The following is a 14,881-nucleotide window of genomic DNA, read 5'->3' as shown; positions in this document are numbered from 1 at the left end:
ACATGAAAAATTCAACGCCCTGAGTGAGGCTCAAACCCAAATCGGTGAGCGGCAAGTGACTGGAATCAGCAATCTTAACCACTCGGCCACGGAGGTCCCTTTCAAGAAATATAGATATGTTCCAATTGATTCTTAACTATATCGAAATAAAACTATTTGGATGTAATGTTTTTCTTGATTTTTTTTCCCACACATATCATTAAAATCACAAAGCTTATTACTTACAAAGCTTTTCAAGTCGCTATAATTGTGTTAAAGCGACGTTAAAACTAACAAAAGGAAAAGAACAATGCTTATTATTTGATACATTTATATGATTTAGGATATTAAAAGAACCATAAATCATTTGATCTGTACTACCTAAAATATAAACCGGCATGGATGAATGTTGTGTTCAACATGTGGTCTCTTTACGACTAAACATTTGTGGCAAGTTATTATATAAGACGTTTAGGGGATAAAACTATACAGAGCGGACGCGATTTTGCGACAGACGAGCAGATATACGGGCGGACGACCGGAACGAAAACAACATATTCCCCATAAAAAACTATTCAGACATATTCATCACTTCTAGGTAAGTAAACAATTAAGATCAAGCCACACATAACAGGGCTTAAGATATATGTTCGCAAAAGTGTATTGTTTATAAAAGAGAATACATTTTTGACATACATACGGACGGATGTACAGACAGGTAAGGCCGACGAGTTCACAGGGACATTAAATTGAAAGAGGACAGCTTTCTCAATTATACCTTATAGATAAATGATAAATTGTTCACTGGCGAAATACCGCCTCTAAACATCAATAATTTCACGTTTTCAGAACTGATAACCTTTGAATAACGACAATTTGCAACAGAGACTTCTGGTTGACTACGCCATGTGTGGTATTTAAATACATAAAAAAAATATTTATGTTCATAGATCGTATTGACAAACTTGTACTTGGACAATATGTTATTATATTTTCTGGTCCTTTAAGATAATGGATTCTACTCAACGTATCTGTATAACAGAGCTCCGCTTAAGCCTGTGCTATGGGATGTGAGAGGTGTTGCGCATTTCGTTATATCTAATGAATAGGCTCTGCTATCATTTTGATTTGTTGCTTTCAAAAGATGCTTTATATAGAAAGTATAGCAGCAGTATTTATAAAGATGACGTGTGGCAGTCGTAAGAATTTCAATATACTTGGTTTTAGATTTTGTTTGATTTATATTGTTTTATTTCTTTATTATCATGGAGTCAATTCAATGTATCTGTATTATTCATTTCGCTTAAGACGGTGCTAGAGTGTGTAAAGGGTATTGTCTCTATGCATCAAAAGCATCTATATTTATAAAATTTCGCTTATGGCGATGCTTGAGGTGTCAGTGGTATTGCACAATTAATTAATTCTCGTGAAGAGGCACAATCACGCCATGTCGCTATTGTTTGCTTTGTTGCGTTCAATGTTTCCAAAAGATCTTCTTATATCTATTAACTATTAAAACAGTAGTCTTCAAGTGTCGTGTGGTGATTGTAAAATGTCTTCCAGTACGTGGACTCGGTGTTGCTATATTAAATGGCCCTTTGGGAAAATGGAGTACATCCGACATATCTGTATCATTAGGATTCCACTTAAGTCTGTGCCTTGGGCATGAGGGGTGCTGCATATTTCATTTCCTCTCATAAACAGGTACAATCAAACCGAATCTTTTTTATTTTGACTGTTGCTTTCTAAATATCAAAACGATTTCGTCCTCTGAGACGAGTTATATAAGAAGTATATTTAACAGTAAAAGAAAAATGTACCAACACTCGTTCAGTTCAGATTCCGATTTCTTACAGTTGCATACACTAGCAACTGTGTCAAGCCATAGTCAATTACAAAATTATACAACAAAGTTTCTTTTTACAGTACAGCCAAGCTTCCTTTATATAGTCCAGAAATCCGTTCAACTCTTCGTCAGTATTATTAATATCATTTTTAAATTCGTTTACTGGGTTATACTCAACAGTGTTAGGGTCAATTACACGGTTTGCGCGTGAGCTTTGCGACTTGCGATTCTGCCCTTCTGAAGGCTGATTTCCATGTGTTCTTTTGTGCGAATTGTCCTCTGGAACAAAGTGTACAGTGCTCATGTCAACGACACGACCTGCCCTTCTTCCTCCTGGTTTCTGACTGCGATTCCCGTCTTCCTGCACTTTCCGTGAATTTTCATGGATCTCTTTTGGTATCATATGTCCAGGAGGGTCATATGTCTGTTTACCTTGAAGTTGTCGGATCTTTTCCTCTTTTCGCCCTTTACTTAATCTATTCGATTCAATAGATAGTGAACTAACATCTGCCGATCCGTAATCTATTTCATTTTCTGTATGGTACTTATCTGATCCGCCGGCTATCCTTCCCGGGACTTCGGCGATAAGGGTAGGAAGACGAGGGCATGTTGATGAAGCATCCTGCTCCTTGGAACTGTAAGTACGTTTCTGCTTCAATTGTTTCGCTGCATCAAGTTGTGGTGTGTTCAAAATTGGTTCATTAGTGCTACTATCGAATATAGGCAGATTTCCATATGTTCTAGATATCTGGTACTTAGTGTCTTCAGTTTGGCTGATGTCATCAGATTCCGAATAGCTTGAATGATCCTGTAAATGATCTACATCCTTGTTGCTTTCTTTCTTTGCAATATCGAAAGCAAAATCAAAGTACGAACACTGTTTTTCAGTGACATGGAATTGCAATCCAGCCGTTTGAAGCATGTGAATAGAATCAGCGGTTAGTACTTTTGGGCGTTTATTTTTCGCATACGCCTCAGCAAGCTTGAATACAACGTTTGAAAAATGATGATTGTTATTTGTTCTCTTAATTTCTTCGATCGTCTGAAAAATGCGTTGAACTTGACCATCAGTAACGTCACATGGTGCCTCGTTGTTTAATGGTACAATTCTTCCATTGCATTTATTTACTAAATCTGTCAGCTTTTGGTGAGGTTTGTTTTTCAAATATCTGTTCATTGTTGCCTCATCATTTGTATTGGTTAAAATGACGCAAGCAAAGTTTTCAACCCCTGGTCCAAACCAGTCGAAAAAGAGATCTTGTGTTTTCTGTATTTCTTCTGTATATTTATCTCTATCCAGGACAAAAGCTATGGCATGGAAACCAGGTGTAGTAAGGGCGAGTGATTTCAACAACTCTTTGTGAACTTTGTGATTGTGTTGATCGGTATCGAACATGCCTGGAGTATCAACTACTTCAACAGTCCTTCCAAATCGTTTGACAATCTGCAATATGAAGTGTTACGGTATTTCAGTTAAAAAAATCAACTTATATAACAACTCTTCACAAACCTTAATGGGGATGTAGTTCGAAAGTCAATACGTGCACGGAACCATCATAGTTGCCAATATTTTACTCATGATCGATTCGAAAAACGAATGAATAAAATGAATAAAAAACATGACTCCCACTTTGATGGTTTGAAAACAAATGTGTTCTTCTAAAGACGTAGCCACATATTTAGTTTCAAAGTTTTCTGTTCCTAATTATTTAACATACTGTTGCAACGCTATATGACATGAACTGTGTCAGCGTCACGTAAGGTATTAGGCCCCTAATAGTAATGTTTAAAACATGGCATTTGCTTGGAATATTCTAAATATTGACCGTGTTTCGCACTGTGTTGCAATTTTTAAACTTTAGCCATGTTAGAATGTATAATTTATCTAATGGTAAATCGCTCAATGTTTTATATGAGATGGATTTATTAACTGCAACTAAACTAGTAAGATTTTGTGAAAACATGTACGACATAATCATAGTTGTATTTTTCTATGAAAGATTCCATTCAGTCATTTTTTTTGTGACCACGAACCTTTTACTCTAAATAGGTAAGTGCCCGGATACTCGTACCTTACCAATACAATAACACAATAACCACAGTAATAATATGCACAATCTATTTCCATGTACCGATTACCTCCCTTTTAATTGAATAAACTGATGGGGTTTTTTTTAAAAAAAAAGAAGATATATTCTATCGCGGAAAATGTCACAAAATTGTAAATAGCATTGTCTTAAGGGTTTTGTATTGAAAAATGAATATCATATTACACACATTTTACGGTAATTTTGATAAAAAGGAAGGATCGACAGCTGTATATAAATCACAATGAATATTTTTGTATTTTTATGAAATATATGATTTATTTAGATTGTTTCAGTTTTGCATTCCAGTAAAGATAAATTATATAACAATATTGTCATGAATAAATTTGAAAGCAAACGTACTTTTGTTACTATAAATAATAAGAAATTAACACAAAACACTTACATCCCAAAAATCTTAAATTTGTATTTAAAACTGAGCGAAATATGACGATTTAAAAAAGAAATTTGCTTAAAATATTCTTTATATGGGTTGTCTGCCACTAAAAAGAGAATGTGCGAAAAGTCTGTGTTCCATATCCAGATTTCTATTTGACATAACATTTAATCATTTTATGTTCATGGTTTGCCTCTACTAAAAAGTGCAAATCGAATGTCTTATAAGCGTAGCTATAGACACATATTTAAACTTAACTGTCATCGCAGAATGAACTGGACCTGTCTCTCGTCTTCTCCTTATAAAAATTAATCAGAAATCAACTCTAAAATTTGTGTACTTGATAATACATGTATTGTATTCAGACATGTACAAATAAAAAGTTGGATAAATTTCCAACTGTCAGCACTACAAAAAGTAATACTTATTTAATACAACTGTCACAGGAAGCACTATAAGATAGGATATATGTATTTAATAGCATTTAATTGTCTTTTCTCATTTTAAAAGCTTCGCAAAGTTATTTGACAATAATTACTAATGTCAATTCCTTTGTAAATATATTCATTTATCAGATCGGGCTCGTGTGCACACCTGACTATGTTACCAACTGCGCTTCCGCAATGGGCCCAGTGATATAAAGTTCTTCCCACCTACCGTCGACAACATGCAGGTTTTCGTCTCAGATGTCGAGGCATCAGACACTTGAAAGACATTCCGTCCAAGTATAGTATTGCCCGTTGAACTCTTTCCATGCCCTGTCCGGCCTATGAGCAGAATACGGATATCTGAAGGCGGAAATATGCAACATTTTGTTAAAGAAATTATTATAAATTGCGTTTGTAAGCCTTATAAAGTATCTTTGTAGGATGATATTAAATTGTCTCAAAGACGTTGAACTTCTTGAAATGTTTCATACACAATGCACACACAATTTGTATTGATAAGTAGTGGAGGTTATAAAACTGAAAATAGGCTCGAATTGTGTACTTCTTAGAAGAGTTGGGATCTTTATCTGATACATAACTATTATCTATAACGAAACATTTTAGCTGTAGAACCAACCTCTATCAGCCCTTTCTATGGTAAATTATAAGGGTCAGAGTTATGTCCCTTGAAATCATTTATAACAGGCATTGGTATACAAAACCCGCCATATACTTATTTATGTAATACAAATGTCCCACCATTTTATGCGAGATGTATGACGGAGGAAATTATTAATCAGTCTGGATGCTCAGAAATGAAAAAAATGCATATAATTATGAGAGTTACGATTGTAGAAAAATCCGACATCGCTTTTAATGGTACATGTTAAGTTTGGATTTTGAATAGTTTCGTTCAGCTATCTTTTCGAAAACGATGTTATAAGTAGTAAAGGACGTGCTCATGGGTTATGAAACTCTATTATATGCCCCTTTTCGAAGAAAGAGGAGTATATTGTTTTGCAGATGTCGGTCGGTCTGTCTGTCGGTCGGTCGGTTTGTATGTTGATCAATCGGTTTTCGGATGATACCTCAAAAATGCTTGGGCCTAGGATCATGAAAGTTGATAGGGAGGTTGGTCATTACTAGCAGTTGATCTATATTGAGATTGAGATCAGAAGGTCAAAGGTCAAGATCACAGTGATTCGGAACAGTTAAACGGTTTCTGGACGATAACTTGAAAACCCTTGGGCTTAGGATAACACAACTTAATATAGAGATTGACCATGAATAGCATTTCATTTGACAGTACAGAAATATCCAACAGTTTTACCTCAAGTTCAAGAACAGGTTTAAACATTCAGATCAAGTTCAGATGTGATTAACAGCCAATACATTATAAAAACATAATCATTAGCCATAAGCTTGTCATCACAAAAGCTTTAAGATGTTCCCTTAATGTAAGCTTATCGTTTGCAGGACATGATTTTAATAAAATTTAAACATTAAATAAAACAATATTATACACGTGACGTTTCAAATTCAAGTTAATCAGGAGTCAAAGGCAAAAGTAATCTTGTAGTGTCCGCAAACTCAAAGTCTAAAATGTAAGATAAAAGATGCCAAATGTAAATAAAAGAAGATGCCAAAACCTTTCTATATCGATCTCTATCGATCTTCATGCGTACAATGTAATCGCGTTGTTACGTTTGAAATACGATTTTACGGTCGTTTAGAGCCGTCGTAATCCCATTTTGTTGTTTCCACGTCAAAGGTCATGTCACCAGTTTAGAAGAAATGACACATTAGATACTTTTATATCAAATAAGTTCTATATCAAGTATTTTGATATTCTATATATTACTTTGTAGATGAACACAATGTTAGTGTTTCTTTTTGTAAGAATAAAGGTCAATGTCATCAGAGAAAAATTGCATTTTGACATTCTAATTCCTTTTCACAAGTTTTTCACCAGTTATTATTTTATACAAGTTAAAGCATAGCAAAAGTTCCTCCCAGGGCACATCTATATAAATTTATAATGATCATCTTGTAAAATTTTGGTTGCAATGTCTGTTTTAAATATTGGTCATCAGTGTGAGGAACTATAGGACTGGACGCAATGACTAGACCATTCTACCTTATTGACATTCCGTATCTCCCGTATAAGCGCAACGGGGGCGTTATATTTTACACCAAGGGGCGTTTATGTTTGCACCAAAATACAAAGAAAACTAAAATTTTGAAAAAGAACTATGTTGTTTTCTATTGCCTGAAAAAAGTCAAGTCCGATATTTCCACAGTATTTACGCTAACATAAATTGTTAAATCCAACAACAAAGTAAATCCGTTACTACTTTCAGTTGAGTAAATACGGCAATTAAGAAAACACTTGCTGTACACATGAACCGGATTTAAACTCAGTTCAAAAATGTCCACGTGTTATTGGAAAATCGTACACGCGCGTGTAGAATTTTAGCGCTAGTTTTATTTTCTAACATGTAAAATGGATATTTTACGGAAGTGTTTGATTTTAATCAGTTACTTTTTGCCTGACTTCTTGGAATTAAAATGATCACCCTTTCAAAGCTGGTAACTTGAGTCATTTCTATGCTAGATATATGGTGGAATCCTAAAGTACTAGTGATTTGATGCACTCACAGTCTACGACCTCGCACACAACGAACTTAGTGGTCACTGATAAAGTAATTCATGGCTGTAATTTAGTAGTATCTATCCTTATCTCGGTAATGTGACATCCGGGCATTTGATTCGTGAATTTGTTTCGCACAATAAGAGGGTCGCAATAGGGTTTGTTTTCACATATTAAACATGCATTCGAAGATAACGACGTAATGTTAACCTTTGTGATAAATGAGATGTTTGGCATGTTTCAACAACTACACTTTTCCATCCTCGGGTTTAGTAATGTGCAATCCACAGAACGCGTTCAGCCAGAGAGTGCCTCAATTAGGAAAGAATAATTTTAACGTTATTTCTAAGGTCACGGAGTTTGATAGGCCAGTTTTTAATGACAACAGCTTTCGAAGTCAGTTGCTCAGTCAAGTGTGACTTACCGATTCTAAGTGTTCCGTCTCAAGAGACGGAACAATAGAGAAAGTGATATTCTCATGGTATTACTTTTCTTTATTTCATATTGTTTTAATGTCAATTGTATATGCCTTATTTGAAAATGAGACATCTGTCCGCCTCAAAGCACGGCTCCACATTTTGTATCCATACATATTCATACTATTGAGCTAAATTTAAAAACAAGTGTCAATGAGAATCTACAAAACGAGTTGTCAGGTAATTAGAGGGGCGTTATGGCCCTTGCATTTATTCACATTTTCATGTTCTTCACATTTTATAGTCACCTACATGCGAAAAACATTACCGCGGAAATGCCAACAGATATATACATTTTTATTTAAAACTTGTCTATTTGCATTCAGCCCATTAAAACAAATTTCATTTCTTCCATGATAACATCTGAAAATCGTTTTTAAATATTTTGCTTGATGTTTTTTTTCTTACATACGTAATAATTGCAGCATGTCGTCAGGTGTAAAGGCTGTCGTTGGTTTATCTATTGTGGCTAATTTAGATTGTTTCGTGATGTTGCGTTGGCTTGCGTGCGGTTTATGCAACACGTTTCTTTGCGTCGTCCTTGCACACACGCCAACACACCCTAACAAATATTTGAAATCTCTGTGTGTTGTTTTGGTACGCGCGCTAACGTGATAAAACGAAACTGATAAACATATATAGAACGCAACAGAAAGCTACATTTCATTTCGTATTTAACAAAGAGCTGGAGTAACGTAAAACCTTTCATACATTTGATAGATTCTAAAACTTTCACTGGAAGATAACAAGGCGCAGCTGTTGGCGAAAAAGTGTTTTCTTTGCAGTGAAGAGAGTACGTCATCCGGTTGCTCAAAGTAACTTATCAATTTAAAGTCCCTAAAGAGACGTTTCCATGGAAAAATAATAACATTTTTAAAAGAAAAATTCTAGAAAGAAATTGGAAAAGCATGCTAGTAATATTTTTAAGCAAATGCGACGAATGGCAAATAACGTCACGGTGCAATCGGCTCTCCAGAGGCATATTTAGCGAATTACTACCTTAGTACCTGTAAAAATGTCAAAGGTTTAAAAATCATTAAAATATTAGTTACAGTAAATTATTGTACATAAGTCGATTGTCATCAGTTTTGCAAATGTTTGATAGAACGGTTAATACCTTACTTTTCTTATTTCTATTACTTTTCAATAGACAGCTGTAAGTACTCGAAAAGCCGTAATCTGTAATCATGTCTCTGATGCGAAACCAAGGTGCGGGGAACACCTACAAAATCAGGATTAAGCCTAATTTCTGGAAAAAAGTCTCAAATTTGCATTAAATGTGAAGATGACATACCATGTTTTTCTAAAAAATGTGTTCATAATAAAATTCTGGTAAGAAAGTACCAGTTTTACCTGGGTTGAAACAATTTTTACGAAATGCTAATTTTTCTTTATAGGTTAGAAGTACTGAATATCTCCGCTACTATTTTCAATGTAAAACGACAATTGTCAGCATTTCAAGCCTTTCACTTCTTTCGAGATAGTCCTTTTTCATGAATGTCTGTCTATAGACAATCAATAAATAACAAAAAAAATATTGGGGTTTTCCATAAAGCAGTGAAACCATAGTCACGTGACTGAGATACATGATAAAAACGAATATTGCGAAGGAAGACATCAACAGGCATCTACATTCACTTCCATTCTACCCAGCAGGTTCTACACAATTGTTGGAAGAATACAGCGTTACGTGGCTTTAAATTATCCACAGACAATCTTCTTTACAATAACGTATCAATACAGCTTATATCTGGCATTAAATGACCTTTACTAGGCGGGAAAATAGCACTATATACTGATATTGACTACATTCGGTGTGACCACACAGACATATTCGGCGAATTACTACCTCTTTTTCTTATTTGAATCAAAGAGCGTATACTTCTTTGTTTGAATACTTTCCCACGAATCTCCAGTTTCTTTTGAGTAGTGAATAGTTTCGTTGTAACGAAGTCGTCCAGCTCGCTTTGACGCTTTGCCTTATTTCATATGAACGTCTAATTGGCTATCATCTGCATGTTTTTTTAAACTATTTTTCAATATTTACAAATGAATACATGCATATTAGCAACAATTAATACAATTTGTCTCGGTCCAGTAGTTTTTGCCATAAGCTTCAGGAATTGTCAACTGAAAATGTTTCAGAAAAGTCTATTTATGTGCACATTGACATTTTATCCACTTTTGTTTGTTTGTTTGTTTTGTTTAATGGTTTAACGCCGTTTTCCAACAGAATTTCAGTCATGTAACGGCGGACAGTTAACCTAACCAGTGTTCCTGGATTCTGTACCAGTATAAACCTGTTCTCAGCAAGTAATTGCCAACGTCCCCACATGAATTATCAGAGGTGGAGGACGAATGATTTCAGACATAATGTCTTTTATTAAATCGTCACAGAGAACATACGCCCCGCCCGGGCATCTAACTCGAGACCCCGCGATCCGTAGACCAACGCTCTCCCTACTGAGCTAAGCTGGCGGGCTTTATCCACTTTTGTAACAATTCTAATTGGCACGGCTTGCAACTTGTTTTTTACATGCATTTTTACAAAATAGGCCCATGTGTACATGTTACACATTCAGAATTGCTTGGATCAATAAAGTTCGACACGCTCAAGTAATTTTGCATTACACACCAAACAAATACATGTATTGCATCGGAATTAAAAGACAAATATTTGTACAAAATATCTAATGGGTTTTACATCAGAATTGTAATAGTATGATATAATTCGCAAGAACCATACAAAGTGCACAATATTTCGGCTTATAACCTACACTAAAGGGAACATGTAAGGACTTAATCTACCATTACCTAATTATTCTAGTTTGTATAGTTCTTCACATTGTTTTGTAGTTTAGGGCTTATTCATATTTTTAACTGGAGACCATATGTCGCGATTCACGGAATTTCACTCCCCTGTATCATTGAAGGTTCAATGTACACCGGCATATGAGTACATCTGCAGATGTCTCTGACCTGTATTTTTGTGCTTGTGACATGCGTTCATGTTGAGTTCTGCTCAACCAGGGGCTAGAAAGCATGGGCAGTTGCATGCATTTCCACTATCGTCCATGATCCGGATCACATTGATACAGTATACGAAGCAAGTTTACATCAAAGGTTATACACATAACGTTTTTGCTTAGACGTAAAAGGTAAAATGTGTATTATTTTCAAACTTTACGAAAAATACATTGTCATTGTTGTTAATGCAAAGTATTACATTTTGGCACAATGCCTTTAAACTACCGATTCAACACTAACCTATCAGTTAGACAAAAACAGCTGTTCAACTTTATTCTGTGTTTAGCTACAAAGATATGCAGTTTTAAACCTAATGCATTGTATTTGTTCATACGCATAAGTTTGTTACTTTTATGTTTACATATATTATATAAAATATCAAATACCAAAATTGGGTTTAATATTACTTTAAGTTTGTTTATGAAATTTTTATTTGTCAGTGTAACAGTACAATTTATCATCTGACGTAATAGTTCAATATTATCATTTACGTGGGTAAAAGGCTACTTGCAAGTCTGTTTCTGTAACAAACCTAACTGTATACCTTAAAGAAAGCTAGCCTTTCAATATAATTTAGATTTATCATACATTATTGTTACACCTTTAAAAGGTATATTATATGCATGTGCATTCTTACCTGTGTCCGGGTTCAAATTCGATGCCATTCTATTCTATCCTTCCTTATTAACGTTTCATCAATGCACATTTCAAAGAACATTTGTTTGATTTTCTAATTCCGCAATGGATTTTGACACGTGACTTTTTTATCATATGACTTCAACAGAAAACCAACTGTGTAATTTTATATTTTGATATGTCGTTTAAGTCGCGACCAAATTACGACCGCCTTACATTTTATGGTTTAAGTATACCCATATAAAATAGCTTTTAACTTCCCTGTTTTAGATTATTAGTGTAGTTAGTGTGGTTATTTAATCGTTCAACAGAAATTGTCGACTATGTGGAGGTAGACTGCACGTTTGGATCTAACTTTTTCTTCTATGTAGAATTTTAACCCTTCAGAATATACTTAAAAAATTAGGCAAATGAAAATGATGGGGTCGTGTGCTTGATATTTTGCTAGACTGATTTTAAAAACTTGGACCAAACAAAATAATCATAATAGGAGTCTATCGGAAAATTAAAATTTTGATGACATTTTCGCAAATATATTTCTTTCTAAAATATAGATTTAAATGAAACTTCTCACAACTATTAACAAGCATATTGTGAATAATATGGTAAAATAAAATGTTTAGGCTCATGTGTTTATTTATAAGATATTTTACCATGATTCAAAAGAATCTTTCATTTCAAGCTGATTTTGAGACATATTTTTGAAATTATGTAACGTGTCAAACTTTTAAATACATGTACCATATCTTATCGATAGAAAGATAGTTTGTCGTTTATTTTACTCACAGATTGCCATTTATTCATAAAATGAGTTTTGTTCCCATATGCCGAGTATAGGCTTTATTCTCCGGTACAATTCACACGCTAAACCGAAAAAATTAAATCTTGCTGTTCGTCCTTGTTTTGCAGTATTAACATAAACTGCATTTAATAAATATCATGATTTCATTATATAAGTATATTCTTATTCGTATGTTTTATTGGCTTCTATCACATATCGTTGTAACTTCCCTTGATTGAGAATTTTTGTTAAATTAGATTTCGAACACATTCGCCGCTTAAGGAGGTAGGTTACCTTGTTACTAGGGTAAATTAAAATAAGTTGAACTGCAGCAATTTTTTGTATTTTGTGTGATATGATGTTTTAACTGCTACAATCTCAATTTCGTTTGTCTCTGTCCCTTCAAGTTCAGTTTTTATCCAGGTTTGAAGAACATGGCCCCCGAAAGGTATTTTATATTGAAAGAAGAAGGAAAATACGGGTATTTAACACTTTTCAGTGTATTTTAGTTTCACTGATCTCCGTAGAAGTCTGCATAATGGATAATTTTACTAGTATGCGCGTTAGCTTTCTAATATAAGCTTAAAATGTATATGTCGCGGGGCTCGTGTTTCCATGGTAACGCATTTTCTCTCATTTTTAAACAATTATGTATAAAAAACGGGATTTTCGACGGCCTCAGTGCCATTCTGTTAATGACCAACATGGAATATTTGGGTAATATTATTAGCATAATACCAAGCACTTTACATGGTACCCTTTTTTTCTTAAAGTTTGAAGTAACCACGGCAACAGTGATTTTTAAAATAGCTTATATCTTGCTTTCTGTAGTAATTTCTTATTTAAAAATATTGAATACCATTATCTTTCTTGTTAACGTAGCTTTAAAACATATTATTTCTAACGTAATTTATATTTTCGTGTTATTTGCATTTATTTAAACAAAATTCACAGCTTAAAATACTTACAGCAGTACCCTTCGTCCTGCATTTTTCATGGAAAAATCGCTCAGCATGCTTCTATTATTCTCATTGATATTGTTGAAATGAAAATAAAAAGCCGAAGCTGTGTTCCTTAAATAGACCAGTGTCAAAGCTTTTGAATTTTACATTTAGATATATAGGTCACGGGCTTTGTTTCCATGGTAACATCAATTCAATTCATAAAACCACAGTTTTCTACTGAAATTGGAACAGTTTTAGAGCTTAGTTTTAGTATATAAGTAAAGACTATCAACGAAAACTGAAAAATAGATATTACAAATCAAACTGCAAGTTCTTTTATTTGAAAATGGCCGTAACAAGTAACCTTTCACCCAACTATATTCCAAATAACATTGGTTACCATTATCCATTTTCTTACATTCCGCATAACATTTCAATATAACTACAGAAAAGAAGCAAACTATTGATTATTATTCAGAGCAAAAGACTCATAAAAAATATTTCAGCAAATAATGGTTATTTGAAAATAGATTGAATAAAGAAAATGCACAGAATTACGTACTTTCAAGATAAAAGCTATTTATTTTGCGCGGTAACTGACACGTAACGTCATGACGTCAATGACGTCATTTTAAGGCAACATTGTTTTGAAGCGTTTCTGCGGCAATTTAATCATTATTTCTGCATTATTAAACCATAAAGCGTCAGATCGATTACAGGTCTATGATTTGTTTTCAGAAGAATGAATATACAAACACATTTAGTTTGTCGTAAACGTCGTCGTAAATCGTCACGTTAGCTTCCGGTTGGACATGCGCACATACAAATATAAAGGTAACCTACCTCCTTAACTGTTTTATTTGACACCGATCTGCTTCAGAATTAAATTTTATTCAGTTGTTCTTGGATACACAACATTGATTATAAATTGTGAAAATAAAACGTTTCAAGCTTAGATTTCATTTTGAAACTTAACTTTAATAATATTCTTATATTCCATTTTGTAAAATTATAATACAATTTACAATATTCTTGCCTAAAAATCCTTTTGAAATTTACGTTAGCAATTGAAAATTTTGCGTTGGATAGGCAGACAAATTTGGGGAATCAAAATGTTAAATCAATACAAGTGTTATTGTTCCAATTTAACGACGTCAGAGTTATAGGTTCAACACTTTCCTTTAGGGAAGAAATGCTTTTAGATAATGATCGTTTTCATTGGATAAAAGTCATAAATATTTAGGGTTTTCCATTTTCCTATGTAGTTCTGTTGTCATAAGAAACTAAACTGCTAGTATTTGCATAGTAGAGACAGTAATTGAGATATCTAAAGGGGGCATTAGGGCAAGGATTGGAGGAATATGGCCAAATGTCTACATGCCAAGAAAAGGCAATGTATCATTTAATTATTGGGTACTTCATTTTCATGACAGTGTTCATTGCTAATAAATGGTTTTAAAATGTATTGGGCAATTGCGTTTCTCGGAAGCGATCATGGTGATGTGGAATGTTATGTACTAGCAGCCATTCAGCAGCATGTCCACGTAAACAACTGTTCACCACATGCAGGTATGTACTTTTAAAAATAATTGAAACTTCATACAACCTGGTCTCACTTTCTAGTAAATGC

At 34.0% G+C, this 14,881-nt stretch overlaps 1 protein-coding gene across 1 annotated transcript; it reads right to left on the bottom strand.

Moving 5' to 3' along the window:
- Positions 1-659: 659 nt before the first annotated feature.
- Positions 660-11,730, bottom strand: LOC123560963 (uncharacterized). The gene is made up of 3 exons (XM_053524962.1): positions 11,528-11,730; positions 4,967-5,097; positions 660-3,269 (listed from the first exon to the last, which is right to left on the bottom strand). The coding sequence occupies exons 1-3, from the start codon at positions 11,553-11,555 to the stop codon at positions 1,872-1,874; spliced, it is 1,557 nt and encodes a 518-aa protein (XP_053380937.1). The 5' UTR covers positions 11,556-11,730; the 3' UTR covers positions 660-1,871.
- Positions 11,731-14,881: the final 3,151 nt, after the last annotated feature.

This window comes from Mercenaria mercenaria, chromosome 15, assembly GCF_021730395.1.
Source record: "Mercenaria mercenaria strain notata chromosome 15, MADL_Memer_1, whole genome shotgun sequence".
Lineage (NCBI taxonomy): Eukaryota > Metazoa > Mollusca > Bivalvia > Venerida > Veneridae > Mercenaria > Mercenaria mercenaria.
Note: the sequence above shows the minus strand (reverse complement) of the source record. Positions and strands in the feature narration are given on the sequence as shown.

What these genes read in the sequence shown, in the direction of transcription:
- LOC123560963 (XM_053524962.1), bottom strand. Translation starts at nt 11,555, where the DNA reads ATGGCATCGAATTTGAACCCGGACACAG. An exon ending in GAATTTGAACCCGGACACAG is followed by an intron (nt 5,098 to 11,527) that starts GTAAGAATGCAC and finishes TTCCGCCTTCAG; the next exon opens with ATATCCGTATTCTGCTCATA. An exon ending in AAACCTGCATGTTGTCGACG is followed by an intron (nt 3,270 to 4,966) that starts GTAGGTGGGAAG and finishes TTCATATTGCAG; the next exon opens with ATTGTCAAACGATTTGGAAG.